Source organism: Aegilops tauschii, chromosome 3 (assembly GCF_002575655.3).
Source record: "Aegilops tauschii subsp. strangulata cultivar AL8/78 chromosome 3, Aet v6.0, whole genome shotgun sequence".
NCBI classification, from domain to species: domain Eukaryota; kingdom Viridiplantae; phylum Streptophyta; class Magnoliopsida; order Poales; family Poaceae; genus Aegilops; species Aegilops tauschii.
In genome coordinates this window covers 589,541,542-589,560,163 of record NC_053037.3, presented here as the reverse complement: position 1 = coordinate 589,560,163, position 18,622 = coordinate 589,541,542, and the positions used below count along the sequence as shown (strand labels likewise).

Sequence of the window (18,622 nt, the reverse complement as noted above, 5' to 3'; positions counted from 1 at the left end):
GTGACAGAACAATATTTTAAAGCTTGGTAGAACTTCAAATATGGGTCAAGGACTAGGCAGTCAAGTTTCATCGACCATTCTTTGTGGACAAATCAAACTCCAAATTGCATTATGTGTTCAAATGTGAGGAACACAAGAATCATTGCCCTTGGGTTATCTGTGCCAGATGTGTTAAAGGCGAGCCGCAATGGAAGATTACAAATTCCATGTTTCAACACTGATGTAGCAGCAAGAATATTGATAATGCTAATGTAAAGGATGATCACCGTCAATTGACCTCCAAATTCGTTGCATATCGATTTTCACCGTCCATAAAGATACTCCCGACTTATCCCATTAGGGCGTTGATGGAGATGGCGAAGGAGGCCTTTGGGTACATGGTGAAGTACGGGAAGTCATGGAAGGCCAAGCAAGCCGCCTTTGACATATTGTATGGTGGTTGGGAAGAATCATATAACTGCCTCGCGATGGTGTTGAAAGCGATGGCAGCAGAAAATCCGAGCGTGTACTATGTGGTGGAGCTAGATGGCGTGAGAACAAGGATATAAAATGATGCAACTGTACCAATATTTGGACGTGCATTCTGGACTTTTGAGCCATGCATTAGGGCCTTCAAGCATTGTAGGCCGATTATGTCCGTGGATGGCACATTTCTTACCGGCTATTTCAAAGGCACATTGTTGATCATCGTTGCTAGAAATGATGGGGGTGACAAATTGGTTCCATTGGCTTTCACTTTGGTATCGGCGGAGAACAACTCCAACTGGGAGTGGTTTCTTCATGTAGTGAGGATCAAGGTGATTGGACCTCAAAGAGAGGTCTGCATCATCTCGGACCGCCATCCAGGGATACTCAATGCAGTGGAGATTGACATTCCAGGACATCCTCGCGTGCACCATAGGTGGTGCATGAGATATTTTGTGTCCAAATTTTACCAAGCATGTGGAGACAAGGAATTATCTGACCTTCTCCAGGATTGTTGTCTCACATTCACCACTAGACATTTTGAGAAATTGTGGGACAAAGTGTATGCCAAAGCAAACAATGGTGGCAAAGATTTCCTAAATAGGAACCTTGCCGATAAAGGAAAGTGGGCACGGGCTCTCGACAACGAAGGAGTGAGGTATGGTGACATGACAAACAACATGGCTAAATGTTTCAACATGGTGCTAAAGGGTATCTGTGCATTGCTGGTGACAGCAATAGTAGAGTATATATACATTTCAGAAGTTGAATGTCCATTTTCAGAAGTATAGTGAGGAAATGGCCAAGTTGATATCCAGGAAAAACAAGGCCAAAAAGATGTACAAGTATCCACCAAAGGTCAATGATTGGATGGAATACCAAGCAAGGAAGGCGGATTCACACAATATCCGGTCCTTTGATAACATAGAATTAATTTACCAAGTTGATGAGCACGGTGGAATGTCGTGTGACGGTGTGCCATATGGATGTGGCTCGTTCAAGGTTTATCTTAAGAGGGGCGCGTGCTCATGCGAGAGGCCTACGTTGTATCATCTCCCGTGCTCCCACTTGATGGTGGCATCTCGCACTAGAAATTTGAGTGTCAATAGGAACAATGTAAGATTGTAAGAGCATTCGATCGATGCGGTCAAAAATACCTGGGTTGCAAGATTTCACCCCTAACTAGACCAATCTAAATGGCCCGAATTGAAGGAAATATGCCCTAGAGGTAATAATAAAGTTATTATTTATTTCCTTATTTCATGATAAATGTTTATTATTCATGCTAGAATTGTATTAACCGGAAACTTGATACATGTGTGAATACATAGACAAAACAGAGTGTCCCTAGTATGCCTCTACTTGACTAGCTCGTTAATCAAAGATGGTTAAGTTTCCTAGCCATAGACATGTGTTGTCATTTGATGAACGGGATCACATCATTAGAAAATGATGTGATGGACAAGACCCATTCGTTAGCTTAGCATTATGATCGTTACAGTTTCATTGCTACTGCTTTCTTCATGACTTATACATGTTCCTCAGACTATGAGATTATGCAACTCCCGAATACCGGAGGAACACCTTGTGTGCTATCAAACGTCACAACGTAACTGGGTGATTATAAAGATGCTCCACATGTGTCTCCGATGGTGTTTCTTGAGTTGGCATAGATCGAGATTAGGATTTGTCACTCCGAATGTCGGAGAGGTATCTCTGGGCCCTCTCGGTAATGCACATCACTATAAGCCTTGCAAGCAATGTGACTAATGAGTTAGTTGCGGGATGATGCATTATAGAACGAGTAAAGAGACTTGCCGGTAACGAGATTGAACTAGGTATTGAGATACCGATGATCGAATCTCGGGCAAGTAACATACCGATGACAAAGGGAACAACGTATGTTGTTATGCAGTTTGACCGATAAAGATCTTCGTAGAATATGTGGGAGCCAATATGAGCATCCAGGTTCCGCTATTGGTTATTGACTCGAGATGTGTCTCGGTCATGTCTACATAGTTCTCGAACCCGTAGGGTCCGCACACTTAACGTTTGATGCCGATTTGTATTAAAGAGTTATGTGATTTGATGACCGAAGATAGTTCGGAGTCCCGGATGAGATCATGGACATGACGAGGAGTCTCGAAATGGTCGATACGTAAAGATCGATATATTGGAAGGCTATATTCGGACATCGGAAAGGTTCCGAGTGATTCGGGTATTTTTTGGAGTACCGGAGAGTTACGGGAATTCGTATTGGGCCTTAATGGGCCATACGGGAAAGGAGAGAAAGGCCTCATGGGTGGCTGAGCCCCTTCCCCATGGAAGGGTCCGAATTGGACTAGGGAAGTGGGGCGCCCCCTTCCTTCCTTCTCCTTCTCCCTTCCCATTTTTCTATTCCATGTGGGAGGTGGAATCCTACTAGGACCAGGGAGTCATAGTAGGACTCCACACTTTGGGCGCACCCTATGAGGGCCGGCCTCCTTCTCCCTCCATCCTTTATATACGTGGCCAGGGGGCACCCTATAGACACACAAGTTGATTTCTTAGACGTGTGTGGTGCCCCCCTCCACAGTTACACACCTTGGTCATATCGTTGTAGTGCTTGGGCGAAGCCCTGCGCCGGTAACATCATCATCACCGTCACCATGCCGTCGTGCTGACGGAACTCTCCCTCGGCCTCAACTGGATCAAGAGTACGAGGGACGTCATCGAGCTGAACGTGTGCTGAACTCGGAGGCGCCGTGCGTTCGGTACTAGGATCGGCCGGATCATGAAAACGTACGACTACATCAACCGCGTTGTCATAACGCTTCTGCTTACGGTCTACGAGGGTACGTAGACAACACTCTCCCGCTCGTTGCGATGCATCACCATGATCTTGCGTGTGCGTAGGAATTTTTTTGAAATTACTGCGTTCCCCTACAGTGGCATCCGAGCTAGGTTTATGCGTAGATGTGATATGCACGAGTAGAACACAAATGAGTTGTGGGCGATAATAGTCATACTGCTTACCAGCATGTCATAGTTTGATTCGGCGGTATTGTTGGATGAAGCGGCCCGGACCGACATTACGCGTACGCTTACGCGAGACTGGTTCTACCGAGGTGCTTCGCACACAGGTGGCTGGCGGGTGTCAGTTTCTCCAACTTTAGTTGAATCGAGTGTGGCTACGCCCGGTCCTTGTTGAAGGTTAAAACATCACATACTTGATGAAAAACCGTTGTGGTTTTGATGCGTAGGTAAGAACGGTTCTTGCTTAGACCGTAGCAGCCACGTAAAACTTGCAACAACAAAGTAGAGGACGTCTAACTTGTTTTTGCAGGGCATGTTGTGATGTGATATGGTCAAGATGTGATGAGATATAAATTGTTGTATGAGATGATCATGTTTTGTTAAAGTTATCGGCAACTGGCAGGAGCCTTATGGTTGTCTCTTTATTGCACAAGATGCAAGCGCCATATAATTGCTTTACTTTATCGCTATACGATAGCAATAGTTGCAAAAGCAATAATTGGCGAGACGACCATGTGACGACACGTTGATATAGATCAAGATGATGGAGATCATGGTGTCATGCCGGTGACGATGGAGATCATGACGATGCTTTGGAGGATCAAAGGCACAAGATGATGATGGCCATATCATGTCACATATTTTATGATTGCATGTGATGTTTATCTTTTATGCATCTTATTTTGCTTAGTACGACGGTAGCATTATGAGATGATCCCTTACTAAAATTTCAAGGTATAAGTGTTCTCCCTGAGTATGCACCGTTGCGATAGTTCTTCGTGCTGAGACACCACGTGATGATCGGGTGTGATAAGCTCTAAGTTCACATACAACGGGTGCAAGCCAGTTTTGCACATGCAGAATACTCGGGTTAAACTTGACGAGCCTAGCATATGCAGATATGGCCTCGGAACACTGAGACCGAAAGGTCGAGCGTGAATCATATAGTAGATATGATCAACATAGTGATGTTCACCATTGAAACTACTCCATCTCACGTGATAATCGGACATGGTTTAATTTTTATATGTTCCTAGAGAAAAATATGTTGAAAGATGTTAGTAGCAATGATGCGGATTGGATCCGTGATATGAGGATTATCCTCATTGCTGCACAGAAGTATTATGTCCTTGATGCACCGATAGGTGACAGAACTATTGCAGGAGCAGATGCAGACGTTTTGAATGTTCTGACAAAAGCTCGGTATGATAACTACCTATACAATTTGTTTATTGAAAGATGATAGTAGCAATGATGCGGACTTGGTCCGTGATATGAGGATTTGCCTCATTGCTGCACAGAATAATTATGTCCTTGATGCACCATTAGGTGATAGACCTATTGCAGGAGCAGATGCAGACGTTATGAACGTTTTGACAAAAGCTACTACTTGATAGTTTAGTGCACCATGCTTTACGGCTTAGAACTAGGACTTCAAAAATGTTTTGAATGCCACGGAACATATAAGATGTTCCAAGAGTTGAATTTGGTATTTCATACTCATGCCCGTATCAAGAGGTATGAGACCTCTGACAGTACTTTGCCTACAAGATGGAGGAGAATAGCTCAACCAATGAGCATGTGCTCAGATTGTCTGGGTACTACAATTGCTTGAATCAAGTGGGAGTTAACCTTCCAGATAAGATAGTAATTGACAAAGTTCTCTAGTCACTATCTCCAAGTTACTAGAACTTCGTGATGAACTATAATATGCAAGGGATGACGAAAGTAATTCCTGAGCTCTTCGCGATGCTGAAATCGACGAAGGTAGAAATCAAGAAATAGCATCAAGTGTTGATGATTAACAAAACCAATAGTTTCAAGAAAAAGGGAAAAGGGAAGAAGGGGAACTTCAAGAAGAACGGTAAGCAAGTTGCTGCTTGCTACCTCTTGAGCACTGCGTTAGTTTTCCCTTGAAGAGGAAAGGGTGATGCAGCAAAGTAGCGTAAGTATTTCCCTAAGTTTTTGAGAACCAAGGTATCAATCCAGTAGGAGGCCACGCACGAGTCCCTCGCACCTACACAAACAAATAAATCCTCTCAACCAACGCGATAAGGGGTTGTCAATCCCTACACGGTCACTTACGAGAGTGAGATCTGATAGATATGATAAGATAATATTTTTGGTATTTTTATGATAAAGATGCAAAGTAAAATAAAAGGCAATAAAAATAGCTAAGTGTTGGAAGATTAATATGATGAAAAATAGACCCGGGGGCCATGGGTTTCACTAGTGGCTTCTCTCAACAGCATAAGTATTTACGGTGGGTGAACAAATTACTGTTGAGCAATTGACAGAATTGAGCATAGTTATGAGAATATCTAGGTATGATCATGTATGTAGGCATCACGTCCGAGACAAGTAGACCGACTCCTGCCTGCATCTACTACTATTACTCCACACATCGACTGCTATCCAGCATGCATCTAGAGTATTAAGTTCATAAGAACAGAGTAACGCTTTAAGCAAGATGACATGATGTAGAGGGATAAACTCATGCAATATGATATAAACCCCATCTTGTTATCCTCGATGGCAACAATACAATACGTGCCTTGCTGCCCCTACTGTCACTGGGAATGGACACCGCAAGATTGAACCCAAAGCTAAGCACTTCTCCCATTGTAAGAAAGATCAATCTAGTAGGCCAAACCAAACTGATAATTCGAGAGACTTGCAAAGATAACCAATCATACATAAAAGAATTTAGAAGATTCAAATATTGTTCATAGATAAACTTGATCATAAACCCACAATTCAGCGGTCCCAACAAACACACCGCAAAATAAGATTACATCGAATAGATCTCACCGAGAGAGGGGGAGAACATTGTATTTTGATCCAAAAAGAGAGAAGAAGCCATCTAGCTAATAACTATGGACCTGAAGGTCTGAGGTAAACTACTCACACATCATCGGAGAGGCTATGGTGTTGATGTAGAAGCCCTCCGTGATCGATGTCCCCTCTGTCGGAGCTCCGGAACAGGCCCCAAGATGGGATCTCACGGGTACAGAAGGTTGCGGCGATGGAATTAGGTTTTTGGCTCCGTATATGGTAGTTTGGGGGTACGTAGGTATATATAGGAGGAAGGAGTACGTCGGTGGAGCAACAGGGGGCCCACGAGGGTGGAGGGCATGCCTGGGGGGGGGGGTAGGCGCGCCCCCGACCTCATGGCTTCCTGGTTGATGCCTTGACGTAGGGTCCAAGTCCTCTGGATCACGTTCGTTCCGAAAATCACGTTCCCGAAGGTTTCATTCCGTTTGGACTCCGTTTGATATTCTTTTTCTGCGAAACTCTGAAATAGGCAGAAAACAACAATTCTGGGCTGGGCCTCCGGTTAATAGGTTAGTCCCAAAAATAATATAAAAGTGTATAATAAAGCCCAATAATGTCCAAAACAGAATATAATATAGCATGGAGCAATAAAACATTATAGATACGTTGGAGACGTATCAGCATCCCCAAGCTTAATTCCTGCTCGTCCTCGAGTAGGTAAATGATAAAAACAGAATTTTTGATGTGGAATGCTACTTGGCATAATTTCAATGTAATTCTTCTTAATTGTGGTATGAATATTCAGATCCGAAAGATTCAAAATAAAAGTTCAATATTGACATAAAAATAATAATACTTCAAGCATACTAACTAAACAATTATGTCTTCTCAAAATAACATGGCCAAAGAAAGTTCATCCCTACAAAATCATATAGTTTAGTCATGCTCCATTTTCGTCACACAAGAATGCTCTCATCATCACAACCCCGATGACAAGCCAAGCAATTGTTTCATACTTTAGTAATCTCAAACTTTTTCAACTTTCACGCAATATATGAGTGTGAGCCATGGATATAGCACTATGGGTGGAATAGAATATAATGATGGGGGTTATGTGGAGAAGACAAAAAAGGAGAAAGTCTCACATCAACGAGGCTAATCAATGAGCTATGGAAATGCCCATCGATTGATGTTAATGCAAGGAGTAGGGATTGCCATGCAACGGATGCACTAGAGCTATAAATGTATGAAAGCTCAACAAAAGAAACTAAGTGGGTGTGCATCCAACTTGCTTGCTCACGAAGACCTAGGGCACTTGAGGAGGCCCATTGTTGGAATATTCAAGCCAAGTTCTATAATGAAAAATTCCCACTACTATATGAAAGTGACAAAACAAAAGACTCTCTATCATGAAGATTATGGTGCTACTTTGAAGCACAAGTGTGGAAAAAAGGATAGTAGCATTGCCCCTTTTTATTTCTTTTTTTTTTTGCCTTCCTTTTTTTATTTGGCCTTTCTCTTCTTCTTTTTTTATTGGGACAATGCTCTATTAAATGATGATCATCACACTTCTATTTATTTACAACTCAATGATTACAACTCGATACTAGAACAAAGTATGACTCTATATGAATGCCTCCGGCGGTGTACCGGGATGGGAAATGAACCAAGAGTGACATGTATGAAAATTATGAATGGTGGCTTTGCCACAAATACGATGTCAACTACATGATCATGCAAAGCAATATGACAATGATGAACGTGTCATGATAAACGGAATGGTGGAAAGTTGCATGGCAATATATCTCGGAATGGCTATGGAAATGCCATAATAGGTAGGTATGGTGGCTGTTTTGAGGAAGATATAAGGAGGTTTATGTGTGAAAGAGCGTATCATATCATGGGGTTTGGATGCACCGACAAAGTTTGCACCAACTCTCAATGTGAGAAAGGGCAATGCACGGTACCGAAGAGGCTAGCAATGATGGAAAGGTGAGAGTGCGTATAATCCATGGACTCAACATTAGTCATAAAGAACTCACATACTTATTGCAAAAATCTACAATTCATCAAAAACCAAGCACTACGCGCATGCTCCTAGGGGGATAGATTGGTAGGAAAAGACCATCGCTCATCCCCGACCGCCACTGATAAGGAAGACACTCAAAGAACACCTCATGTTTCAAATTTGTTACATAACGTTTACCATACGTGCATGCTACTGGACTTGCAAACTTCAACACAAGTATTTCTCAAATTCACAACTACTCAACTAGCACAACTTTGATATCACTACCTCCATGTCTCAAAACAATCATCAAGCATCAAACTTCTCTTAGTATTCAACACACTCATAAGAAAGGTTTTACTAGTCTTGAATACCTAGCATATTAGGATTATTTAAGCAAATTACCATGCTATTTAAGACTCTCAAAATAATCTAAGTGAAGCATGAGAGATCAATAGTTTCTATAAAACAAATCCACCACCGTGCTCTAAAAGATATAAGTGAAGTGCTAGAGCAAAAACTATATAACTCAAAAGATATAAGTGAAGCACATAGAGTATTCTAATAATTTCCGAATCATGTGTGTTTCTCTCAAAAGGTGTGTACAGCAAGGATGATTGTGGTAAACTAAAAAGCAAAGACTCAAATCATACAAGATGCTCCAAGCAAAACACACATCATGTGGTGAATAAAAATATAGCTCCAAGTAAAGTTACCGATGGAAGTAGACGAAAGAGGGGATGCCTTCCAGGGCATCCCCAAGCTTTGGCTTTTAGGTGTACTTAGACTATCTTGGGGTGACTTGGGCATCCCCAAGCTTAGGCTCTTGCCACTCCTTGTTCCATAATCCATCAAATCTTTTACCCAAAACTTGAAAACTTCACAACACAAAACTTATGAAAAATTCTCGTGAGCTCCGTTAGCGAAAGAAAACAAAACACCACTTCAAGGTACTGTAATGAACTCATTATTTATTTATATTGGTGTTAAACCTACTGTATTCCAACTTCTCTATGGTTTATAAACTATTTTACTAGCCATAGATTCATCAAAATAAGCAAACAACACAGGAAAAACAGAATCTGTCAAAAACAGAACAGTCTGTAGTAATCTGTAACTAACGCAAACTTCTGGAACTCCACAAATTCAGCCAAAATAGGACCACCTATACAATTTGTTTATTGATCAGAAGCAATTGGAATCAATATTTTATCACGTTCTGGTGATTTTTAACAATTGTTTTCGTGAACAGAAAGTTTCTGGAATTTACAGCAAGATCAAATAACTATCATCCAAGAAGATCCTATAGGTTTAACTTGGCACAAAAACTAATTAAAACATAAAAACACATCTAACCAGAGGCTAGATCAAATATTTATTCCTAAACAGAAGCAAAAAGCAAAAAACTAAAAATAAAATTGGGTTGCCTCCCAACAAGCGCTATCGTTTAACGCCCCTAGCTAGGCATAAAAGCAAGGATAGATCTAGGTACTGCCATATTGGTAGGAAACTCTTTAATAAGACATCTATCACCCTTAGGAGTTTATTTCTTTTTATTAATTATCAAACTCCTAGGCACAAAATCGAAAAATTCATTTGTAGCAAATGGTTCCTTAATGATAGCAAAAAGATTGGGATGAATACTTATAGATTTGAGATCCACAGTTTCCTTACTAGAGGATTCACCCTTGTTTTTAGGAACATACATAAGCTTGGAAATTTTAGTTGGAGGAATTGGAGTATTCTTTACGGAAGAAAAATCGGTTCCCAAGTTGGTAATGATACCCTCGAGTTTATCGATTCTAGTGGAATCCTGATTTATTCTTTCATTAACTATGGGTTCCTTCTCTTTAATATTTTTCAAAGTAACTCCTACCTTAGATCCATATTGGGTAATTTGATTGTGGATCTTTTTATCCAAATTTTCAATTAACTCTACGGTAGCAACTTTATTTTCAATAATTTCAAGTCTTTGCATTACATGCTCCAAAGTTAACATAGTTCCATTAACCAAAAGAGGTGGTGAGCCAAACAAATCTATCATAGCATTATAAGAATCAAAAGTATGGCTACCCAAGAAATTCCCTCCGGTAATGGTATCAAGGATATATCTGTACCAAGGAGTAGCGCCTACATAAAAATTGCGAAGAAGAACGGAAGTAGATTGCTTCCTGGTAGATCTATTTTGAGCATTGCAAATTCTATACCAAGCGTCTTTTAGATTTTCTCCCTCCCTTTGCTTAAAATTAAGAACTTCATTTTCGGGAGACAATGGAGAAGATAGGGGACTAGCCATAACGACAAGCAAATGGAAAAGAGGCGAACGGAAAAGAGAGGGCGAATAAAACGGCAAGGGTGAAGTGGGGGAGAGGAAAACGAGAGGCAAATGGCAAAGAATGTAATGCGGGAGATAAGGGTTTGTGATGGGTACTTGGTATGTTGACTTTTGCGTAGACTCCCCGGCAAAGGCGCCAGAAATCCTTCTTCCTACCTCTTGAGCATTGCATTGGTTTTCCCTTGAAGAGGAAAGGGTGATGCAGCAAAGTAGCGTAAGTATTTCCCTCAGTTTTTGAGAACCAAGGTATCAATCCAGTAGGAGGCCACGCACGAGTCCCTCGCACCTACACAAACAAATAAATCCTCGCAACCAAAGCGATAAGGGGTTATCAATCCCTACACGGTCACTTACGAGAGTGAGATCTGATAGATATGATAAGATAATATTTTTGGTATTTTTATAATAAAGATGCAAAGTAAAATAAAAGGAAATAAAAATAGCTAAGTGTTGGAAGATTAATAAGATGGAAAATAGACCCGGGGGCCATAGGTTTCACTAGTCGCTTCTCTCAAGAGCATAAGTATTTACGGTGGGTGAACAAATTACTGTTGAGCAATTGACAGAATTGAGCATAGTTATGAGAATATCTAGGTATGATCATGTATATAGGCATCACGTCCGAGACAAGTAGACCGACTCCTGCCTGCATCTACTACTATTACTCCACACATCCACCGCTATCCAGCATGCATCTAGAGTATTAAGTTCATAAGAACAGAGTAACACCTTAAGCAAGATGACATGATGTAGAGGGATAAACTCATGCAATATGATAAAAACCCCATCTTGTTATCCTCGATGGCAACAATCCAATACGTGCCTTGCTGCCCCTACTTTCACTGGGAAAGGACACCGCAAGATTAAACCCAAAGCTAAGCACTTCTCCCATTGCAAGAAAGATCAATCTAGTAGGCCAAACCAAACTGATAATTCGAAGAGACTTGCAAAGATAACCAATCATACATAAAAGAATTCAGAAGATTCAAATATTGTTCATAGATAAACTTGATCATAAACCCACAATTCATCGGTCTCAACAAACACACCGCAAAAGAAGATTAAATCGAATAGATCTCCACGAGAGAGGGGGAGAACATTGTATTGAGATCCAAAAAGAGAGAAGAAGCCATCTAGCTACTAACTATGGACCCGAAGGTCTGAGGTAAACTACTCACACATCATCGGAGAGGCTATGGTGTTGATGTAGAAGCCCTCCGTGATGGATGCCCCCTCCGGGGGAGCTCCGGAACAGGCCCCAAGATGGGATCTCGTGGGTACAGAAGGTTGCGGCGGTGGAATTAGGTTTTTGGCTCTGTATCTGATCGTTTGGGGGTACGTAGGTATATATAGGAGGAAGGAGTACATCGGTGGAGCAACAGGGCGCCCAGGAGGGTGGAGGGCGCGCCCAGGGGGGTAGGCGCGCCCCCTACCTCGTGGCCTCCTCCTTTGTTTCTTGACGTAGGGTCCAAGTCTCCTGGATCATATTCTTCCTAAAAATCACGTTCCCGAAGGTTTCATTCCATTTGGACTCCCTTTGATATTCCTTTTCTGCGAAACTCCGAAATAGGCAAAAAACAACAATTCTAGGCTGGGCCTCCGGTTAATAGGTTGGTCCCCAAAATAATATAAAAAGAATAATAAAGCCCAATAATGTCTAAAACAGTAGATAATATAGCATGGAGCAATCAAAAATCTATCTATTATATAATTAAGACGAAAGACAAATAAGACACCACGTTCATCCACATAATTTAAATTATATCAACCATTAATTTTAGAGATTAACGGCTAAGATTTAAAGATATAAGCGTTACATACAAATATTATGTATATGTCTTTTTGGAACATAGGAAGTTGTCACGTGCAGACAAGGGGACGTATAAGAGGAGACCTACACGTTTGCAACCTCATGTATTGAATCTCAGAAAAAAAACATGTATTGTACATGCAAATAAGGAGGCATGTATTCTAAAAAAAAGTCTACGTTATCACGTGCAAGCTGAGTCCAACACGGACAGATTCCCAAAAATTCTAAAAGAAAAAAGTCCAATACGGACAAGTACAAGAGAAACAGGACATGTTAAAAAGGAAACATGCAGGAAACACGTGCCAACTCAAAAAGAAAAACGTTACATGTTTTAAAAAAGAAACATGTAGATATGGGAGGAAGCACGTGTACAGCAGAAAAAGCAAACATGTGCCGACTGAAAAAGGGAAACATGTATAAACCGTACCATGTACACATTTTTTTAGAATACATGCATGTGCAGGTCTCTTCCAAGAAAAAAAATTTCATGCATAAATCAAGTACAAGGAAATATACTCCAAAGGTTAACACATAACGCATTTCACGTGTACATGCATAAGCCATTCTTTTTTGCAGGAGCCATACTAATCCCATAGGGTTGGGTGCATCTAATGCCAACACGTGAAAACATTAACTTTTTTTTGCGAGGACTCAAAAACATTAACTTCAAGAACACCTGATATATCATAGAAATTAGAAAGGGCCGGCTAAAAAAATTTAGAAATGTCAATGAACATGTATATAATGAGAGGCCACCAAAGAATTTATTCTAAAATAAATATACAAACAGTTTGTCATGATTGATTAAAGTTCTGAGCCAGATCGAAATTATTCCTACCAACAAAATTCACATCCATAGATTCATTATTATTCTCAATCAAAGTAGACAAAGGCATATCATTAGGATCAGAAGAAACACTCTTAGTAGCAACATAAGTTCGTCCATCTTTCCACTCAAAACATTAATTTCTTCTATTGCATGCACTTTTTTGTTAGTAGATCTTTCAGTGTGCCATTGAGAATAATTAACCATAATATTATCTAGGAGTTTAGTAGCTTCTCCTAAAGTGATTTCCATAAAAGTGCCTCCCGCGGCCGAATCTAAAAGATTTCTAGAAGCAAAATTCAATCCGGCATAAAATTTTTGTATAATCATCCATAAATTCAAACCATGAGTAGGGAAATTACATATCATTAATTTCATCCTCTCCCAAGCTTGTGCAACATGTTCATGATCAAGTTGCTTAAAATTCATAATATCGTTTCTAAGAGAGATGATCTTAGCGGGAGAAAAATACTTAGAGATAAAAGCATTTTTGCACTTGTTCCAAGAATCAATACTATTTTTAGGCAAAGACGAAAACCAAGCTTTAGCACGATCTCTAAGCGAAAAAGGAAATAGCTTTAATTTAACAATATCATTGTCAACATCTTTCTTCTTTTGCATATCACACAAATCAACGAAGCTATTTAGATGAGTAGCGGCATCTTCACTAGGAAGGCCGGCGAATTGATCTTTCATGACAAGATTCAACAAAGCAGCATTGATTTCACAAGATTCAGTATTGGTAAGAGGAGCAATCGGAGTGCTAAGCAAATCATTATTGTTGGTATTGGTAAAGTCACATAATTTGGTATTATCTTGAGCCATCGTGACAAATAAGCAATCCAACACACGAGCAAACAAGAAGCAAGCGAAAAAAAAGGCGAACGGAAAAGAGAGGGCGAATAAAACGGCAAGGGTGAAGTGGGGGAGAGGAAAACGAGAGGCAAATGGCAAATAATGTAATGCGGGAGATAAGGGATTGTGATGGGTACTTGGTATGTTGACTTTTGCGTAGACCTCCCCGGCAACGGTGCCAGAAATCCTTCTTGCTACCTCTTGAGCACTGCGTTGGTTTTCCCTTGAAGAGGAAAGGGTGATGCAGCAAAGTAGCGTAAGTATTTCCCTCAGTTTTTGAGAACCAAGTTATCAATCCAGTAGGAGGCTACGCGCGAGTCCCTCGTACCTACACAAAACAAATAAATCTTCGCAACCAACGCGATAAGGGGTTGTCAATCCCTTCACGGTCACTTACGAGAGTGAGATCTGATAGATATGATAGGATAATATTTTTGGTATTTTTGTGATAAAGAAGCAAAGTAAAATAAAACCAAAGTAAAAAATAAGGAAATAACTAAGTGTTGGAGATTAATATGATGAAGATAGACCCGGGGGCCATAGGTTTCACTAGTGGCTTCTCTCAAGAGCATAAGTATTTTACGGTGGGTGAACGAATTACTGTTGAGCAATTGACAGAATTGAGCATAGTTATGAGAATACCTAGGTATGATCATGTATATAGGCATCACGTCCGAGACAAGTAGACCGACTCCTGCCTGCATCAACTACTATTACTCCACTCATCGACCGCTATCCAGCATGCATCTAGAGTATTAAGTTCATGAAAACAAAGTAACGCCTTAAGCAAGATGACATGATGTAGAGGGATAAATTCATGCAATATGATAAAAACCCCATCTTATTATCCTCGATGGCAACAATACAATACGTGCCTTGCTGCCCCTACTGTCACTAGGAAAGGACACCGCAAGATTGAACCCAAAGCTAAGCACTTCTCCCATTGCAAGAAAGATCAATCTAGTAGGCCAAACCAAACTGATAATTCGAAGAGACTTGCAAAGATAACCAATCATACATAAAAGAATTCAGAGAAGATTCAAATATTGTTCATAGATAAACTTGATCATAAACCCACAATTCATCGGTCTCAACAAACACCCCGCAAAAGAAGATTACATCGAATAGATCTCCACGAGAGAGGGGGAGAACATTGTATTGAGATCCAAAAAGAGAGAAGAAGCCATCTAGCTACTAACTATGGACCCGAAGGTCTGAAGTAAACTACTCACACTTCATCGGAGAGGCTATGGTGTTGATGTAGAAGCCCGCAGTGATGGATGCCCCCTCCGGGGGAGCTCCGGAACAGACCCCAAGATGGGATCTCATGGGTACAGAAGGTTGTGGCGGTGGAATTAGGTTTTTGGCTCCGTATCTGATCGTTTGGGGTACGTAGGTATATATAGGAGGAAGGAGTACGTCGGTGGAGCAACAGGGGGGCCCAGGAGGGTGGAGGGCGCGCCCTGGGGGGTAGGCACGCCCCCTACCTCGTGGCCTCCTCCTTTGTTTCTTGACGTAGGGTCCAAGTCTCCTGGATCATATTCTTCCTAAAAATCACGTTCCCGAAGGTTTCATTCCGTTTGGACTCCTTTTGATATTCCTTTTCTGCGAAACTCTGAAATAGGCAAAAAACAGCAATTCTGGGCTGGGCCTCTGGTTAATAGGTTACTCCCAAAAATAATATAAAAATGAATAATAAAGCCCAATAATATCCAAAACAATAGATAATATAGCATGGAGCAATCAAAAATCTATCTATTATATAATTAAGACGAAAGACAAATAAGACACCACGTTCATCCACATAATTTAAATTATATCAACCATTAATTTTAGAGATTAACGGCTAAGATTTAAAGATATAAGCGTTACATACAAATATTATTATATATGTCTTTTTGGAACATAGGAAGTTGTCACGTGCAGACAAGGGGACGTATAAGAGGAGACCTACACGTTTGCAACCTCATGTATTGAATGTCAGCAAAAAAAAATGTATTGTACATGCAAAGAAGGAGGCATGTATTCTAAAAAAAAGTCTACGTTATCACGTGCAAGCTGAGTACAATACGGACAAGTACAAGAGAAACAGGACATGTTAAAAAGGAAACATGTAGGAAACACGTGCCAACTCAAAAAGAAAAACGTTACATGTTTTAAAAAAGAAACATGTAGATATGGGAGGAAGCACGTGTACAGCACAAAAAGGAAACATGTGCCGACTGAAAAACGGGAAACGTGTATAAACCGTACCATGTACACATTTTTTTAGAATACATGCATGTGCAGGTCTCTTCCAAGAAAAAATAATCATTTATGCATAAATCAAGTACAAGGAAATATACTCCAAAGGTTAACACATAACGCATTTCACGTGTACATGCATAAGCCATTCTTTTTTGCAGGAGCCATACTAATCCCATAGGTTTGGGTGCATCTAATGCCAACACGTGAAAACATTAATTTTTTTTGTGAGGACTCAAAAACATTAACTTCAACAACACCTGATATATCATAGAAATTAGAAAGGGCCGGCTCAAAAAAAAAATGTCAATGAACATGTATATAATGAGAGGCCACCAAAGAATTTATTCTAAAATAAATATACAAACAGTTTGTCATGATTGATTAAAGTTCTGAGCCAGATCATTCTTAAACACTATATGTGTTTCTTAATAGATGGACAGAAATAGCACTCATAATTTATATATGAGATTCGAAATAATAAAAATAAATCATTTTCCATTATATAATGTTCATTGGTAAGAGTTAACTATAAAATTTAACCCATAGATATGAGCATAAAAAGTATAAATAAAATCAGCGATTCACTTTCATTCCCCTCGAATTAAAACATATGATCATGTCGGACAAAAAACATGTGCAAATCCAACGAGAGAAAAACTGTAATATCAATTTCTGCACGAATACAACCATAATTCCTGGAATTAGATGATCATTAAGAAAATCAGCCAAATATAAAACTGAAATGTGAAATATATACTGTAGTAACATGAGGGCTTTGCTTTCCACTACAAAATATTCAATATGTAGTGCTTCAGGAAAATAGTAATATGTCTCACATGCATCAACTCATAGATTGCTTCCGTCGATGGCAAAATACGCATTTCATGCATTGGTAAAAAAGGGTTTGACAGTATAACAAAAGAGTACGACGATAGTTCGAGGGACAAGGGAGCCGAGAAAAACCATGCATAAATTTATTATCATTGATGGAGTTCACAACGTTGGATGGAGATAGATAAGACATATATTAAGAAGAATAAAAGATGAAATGAAGTTTGGAAGGATGTACACAACATCGATCCCATACGTAGATGAAGTGGTTCTACAGTAAAAATAAGTTGGGCAGGACCATAATGAAGATAATTGGAAGCATCAATGAATATATTAGTTGTCACCGACACATGAACTTAAAACAATGGAGTAGTTATAGATTGGAAGAGCCAAAAGTAAATGTATGTATAAGGGATCACCTAAGGCAAACAGAAAAGGTGATCGGTAGTACTAATATGTTACGTGTGTGTGCGCGCGCGCGCGCGCGAGCGTGTTGTATGGTAAAAATAAAAGGCAAACCAATACAAGGGAAATCAAAAAGAACATGTGATGTGTGCGTATAAAGAGGCTAGAAAGCAAGACTTTTGTAGCCATGTGATTATAAGTTTGTACTCCTATGCTACTGAATTGAACATGTGTATGAATTATCCAGCATGCATCTACTACTATTACTCCACTCATCGACCGCTATCCAGCATGCATCTAGAGTATTAAGTTCATGAAAACAGAGTAACGCCTTAAGCAAGATGACATGATGTAGAGGGATAAATTCATGCAATATGATAAAAAACCCCATCTTGTTATCCTCGATGGCAACAATACAATACGTGCCTTGCTGCCCCTACTGTCACTGGGAAAGGGCACCGCAAGATTGAACCCAAAGCTAAGCACTTCTCCCATTGCAAGAAAGATCAATCTAGTAGGCCAAACCAAACTGATAATTCGAAGAGACTTGCAAAGATAACCAATCATACATAAAAGAATTCAGAAGATTCAAATATTGTTCATAGATAAACTTGATCATAAACCCACAATTCATCGGTCTCAACAAACACCCCGCAAAAGAAGATTACATCGAATAGATCTCCACGAGAGAGGGGGAGAACATTGTATTGAGATCCAAAAAGAGAGAAGAAGCCATCTAGCTACTAACTATGGACCCGAAGGTCTGAGGTAAACTACTCACACATCATCGGAGAGGCTATGGTGTTGATGTAGAAGCCCTCCGTGATGGATGCCCCCTCCGGGGGAGCTCCGGAACAGGCCCCAAGATGGGATCTCGTGGGTACAGAAGGTTGCGGCGGTGGAATTAGGTTTTTGGCTCTGTATCTGATCGTTTGGGCCATAGGTTAATATGATGAAGATAGACCCGGGGGCCATAGGTTTCACTAGTGGCTTCTCTCAAGAGCATAAGTATTTTACGGTGGGTGAACGAATTACTGTTGAGCAATTGAC

At 40.3% G+C, this 18,622-nt stretch overlaps 1 protein-coding gene across 1 annotated transcript; it reads left to right on the top strand.

Annotated features, from left to right (window-relative positions):
• Positions 1-347: 347 nt before the first annotated feature.
• On the top strand, positions 348-1,256 carry LOC109733504 (uncharacterized). Its single transcript, XM_020292725.1, has 2 exons — positions 348-505; positions 608-1,256. Exons 1-2 carry the CDS (start codon positions 348-350, stop codon positions 1,254-1,256), a joined length of 807 nt encoding a protein of 268 aa, XP_020148314.1.
• Positions 1,257-18,622: the final 17,366 nt, after the last annotated feature.

Coding starts and splice junctions, on each gene's coding strand:
- LOC109733504 (XM_020292725.1), top strand. CDS start 348: ATGGAGATGGCGAAGGAGGCCTTTGGGTACATGGTGAAGTACGGGAAG. Junction 506..607: donor GCAGCAGAAAATCCGAGCGT/GTACTATGTGGT, acceptor GCCATGCATTAG/GGCCTTCAAGCATTGTAGGC.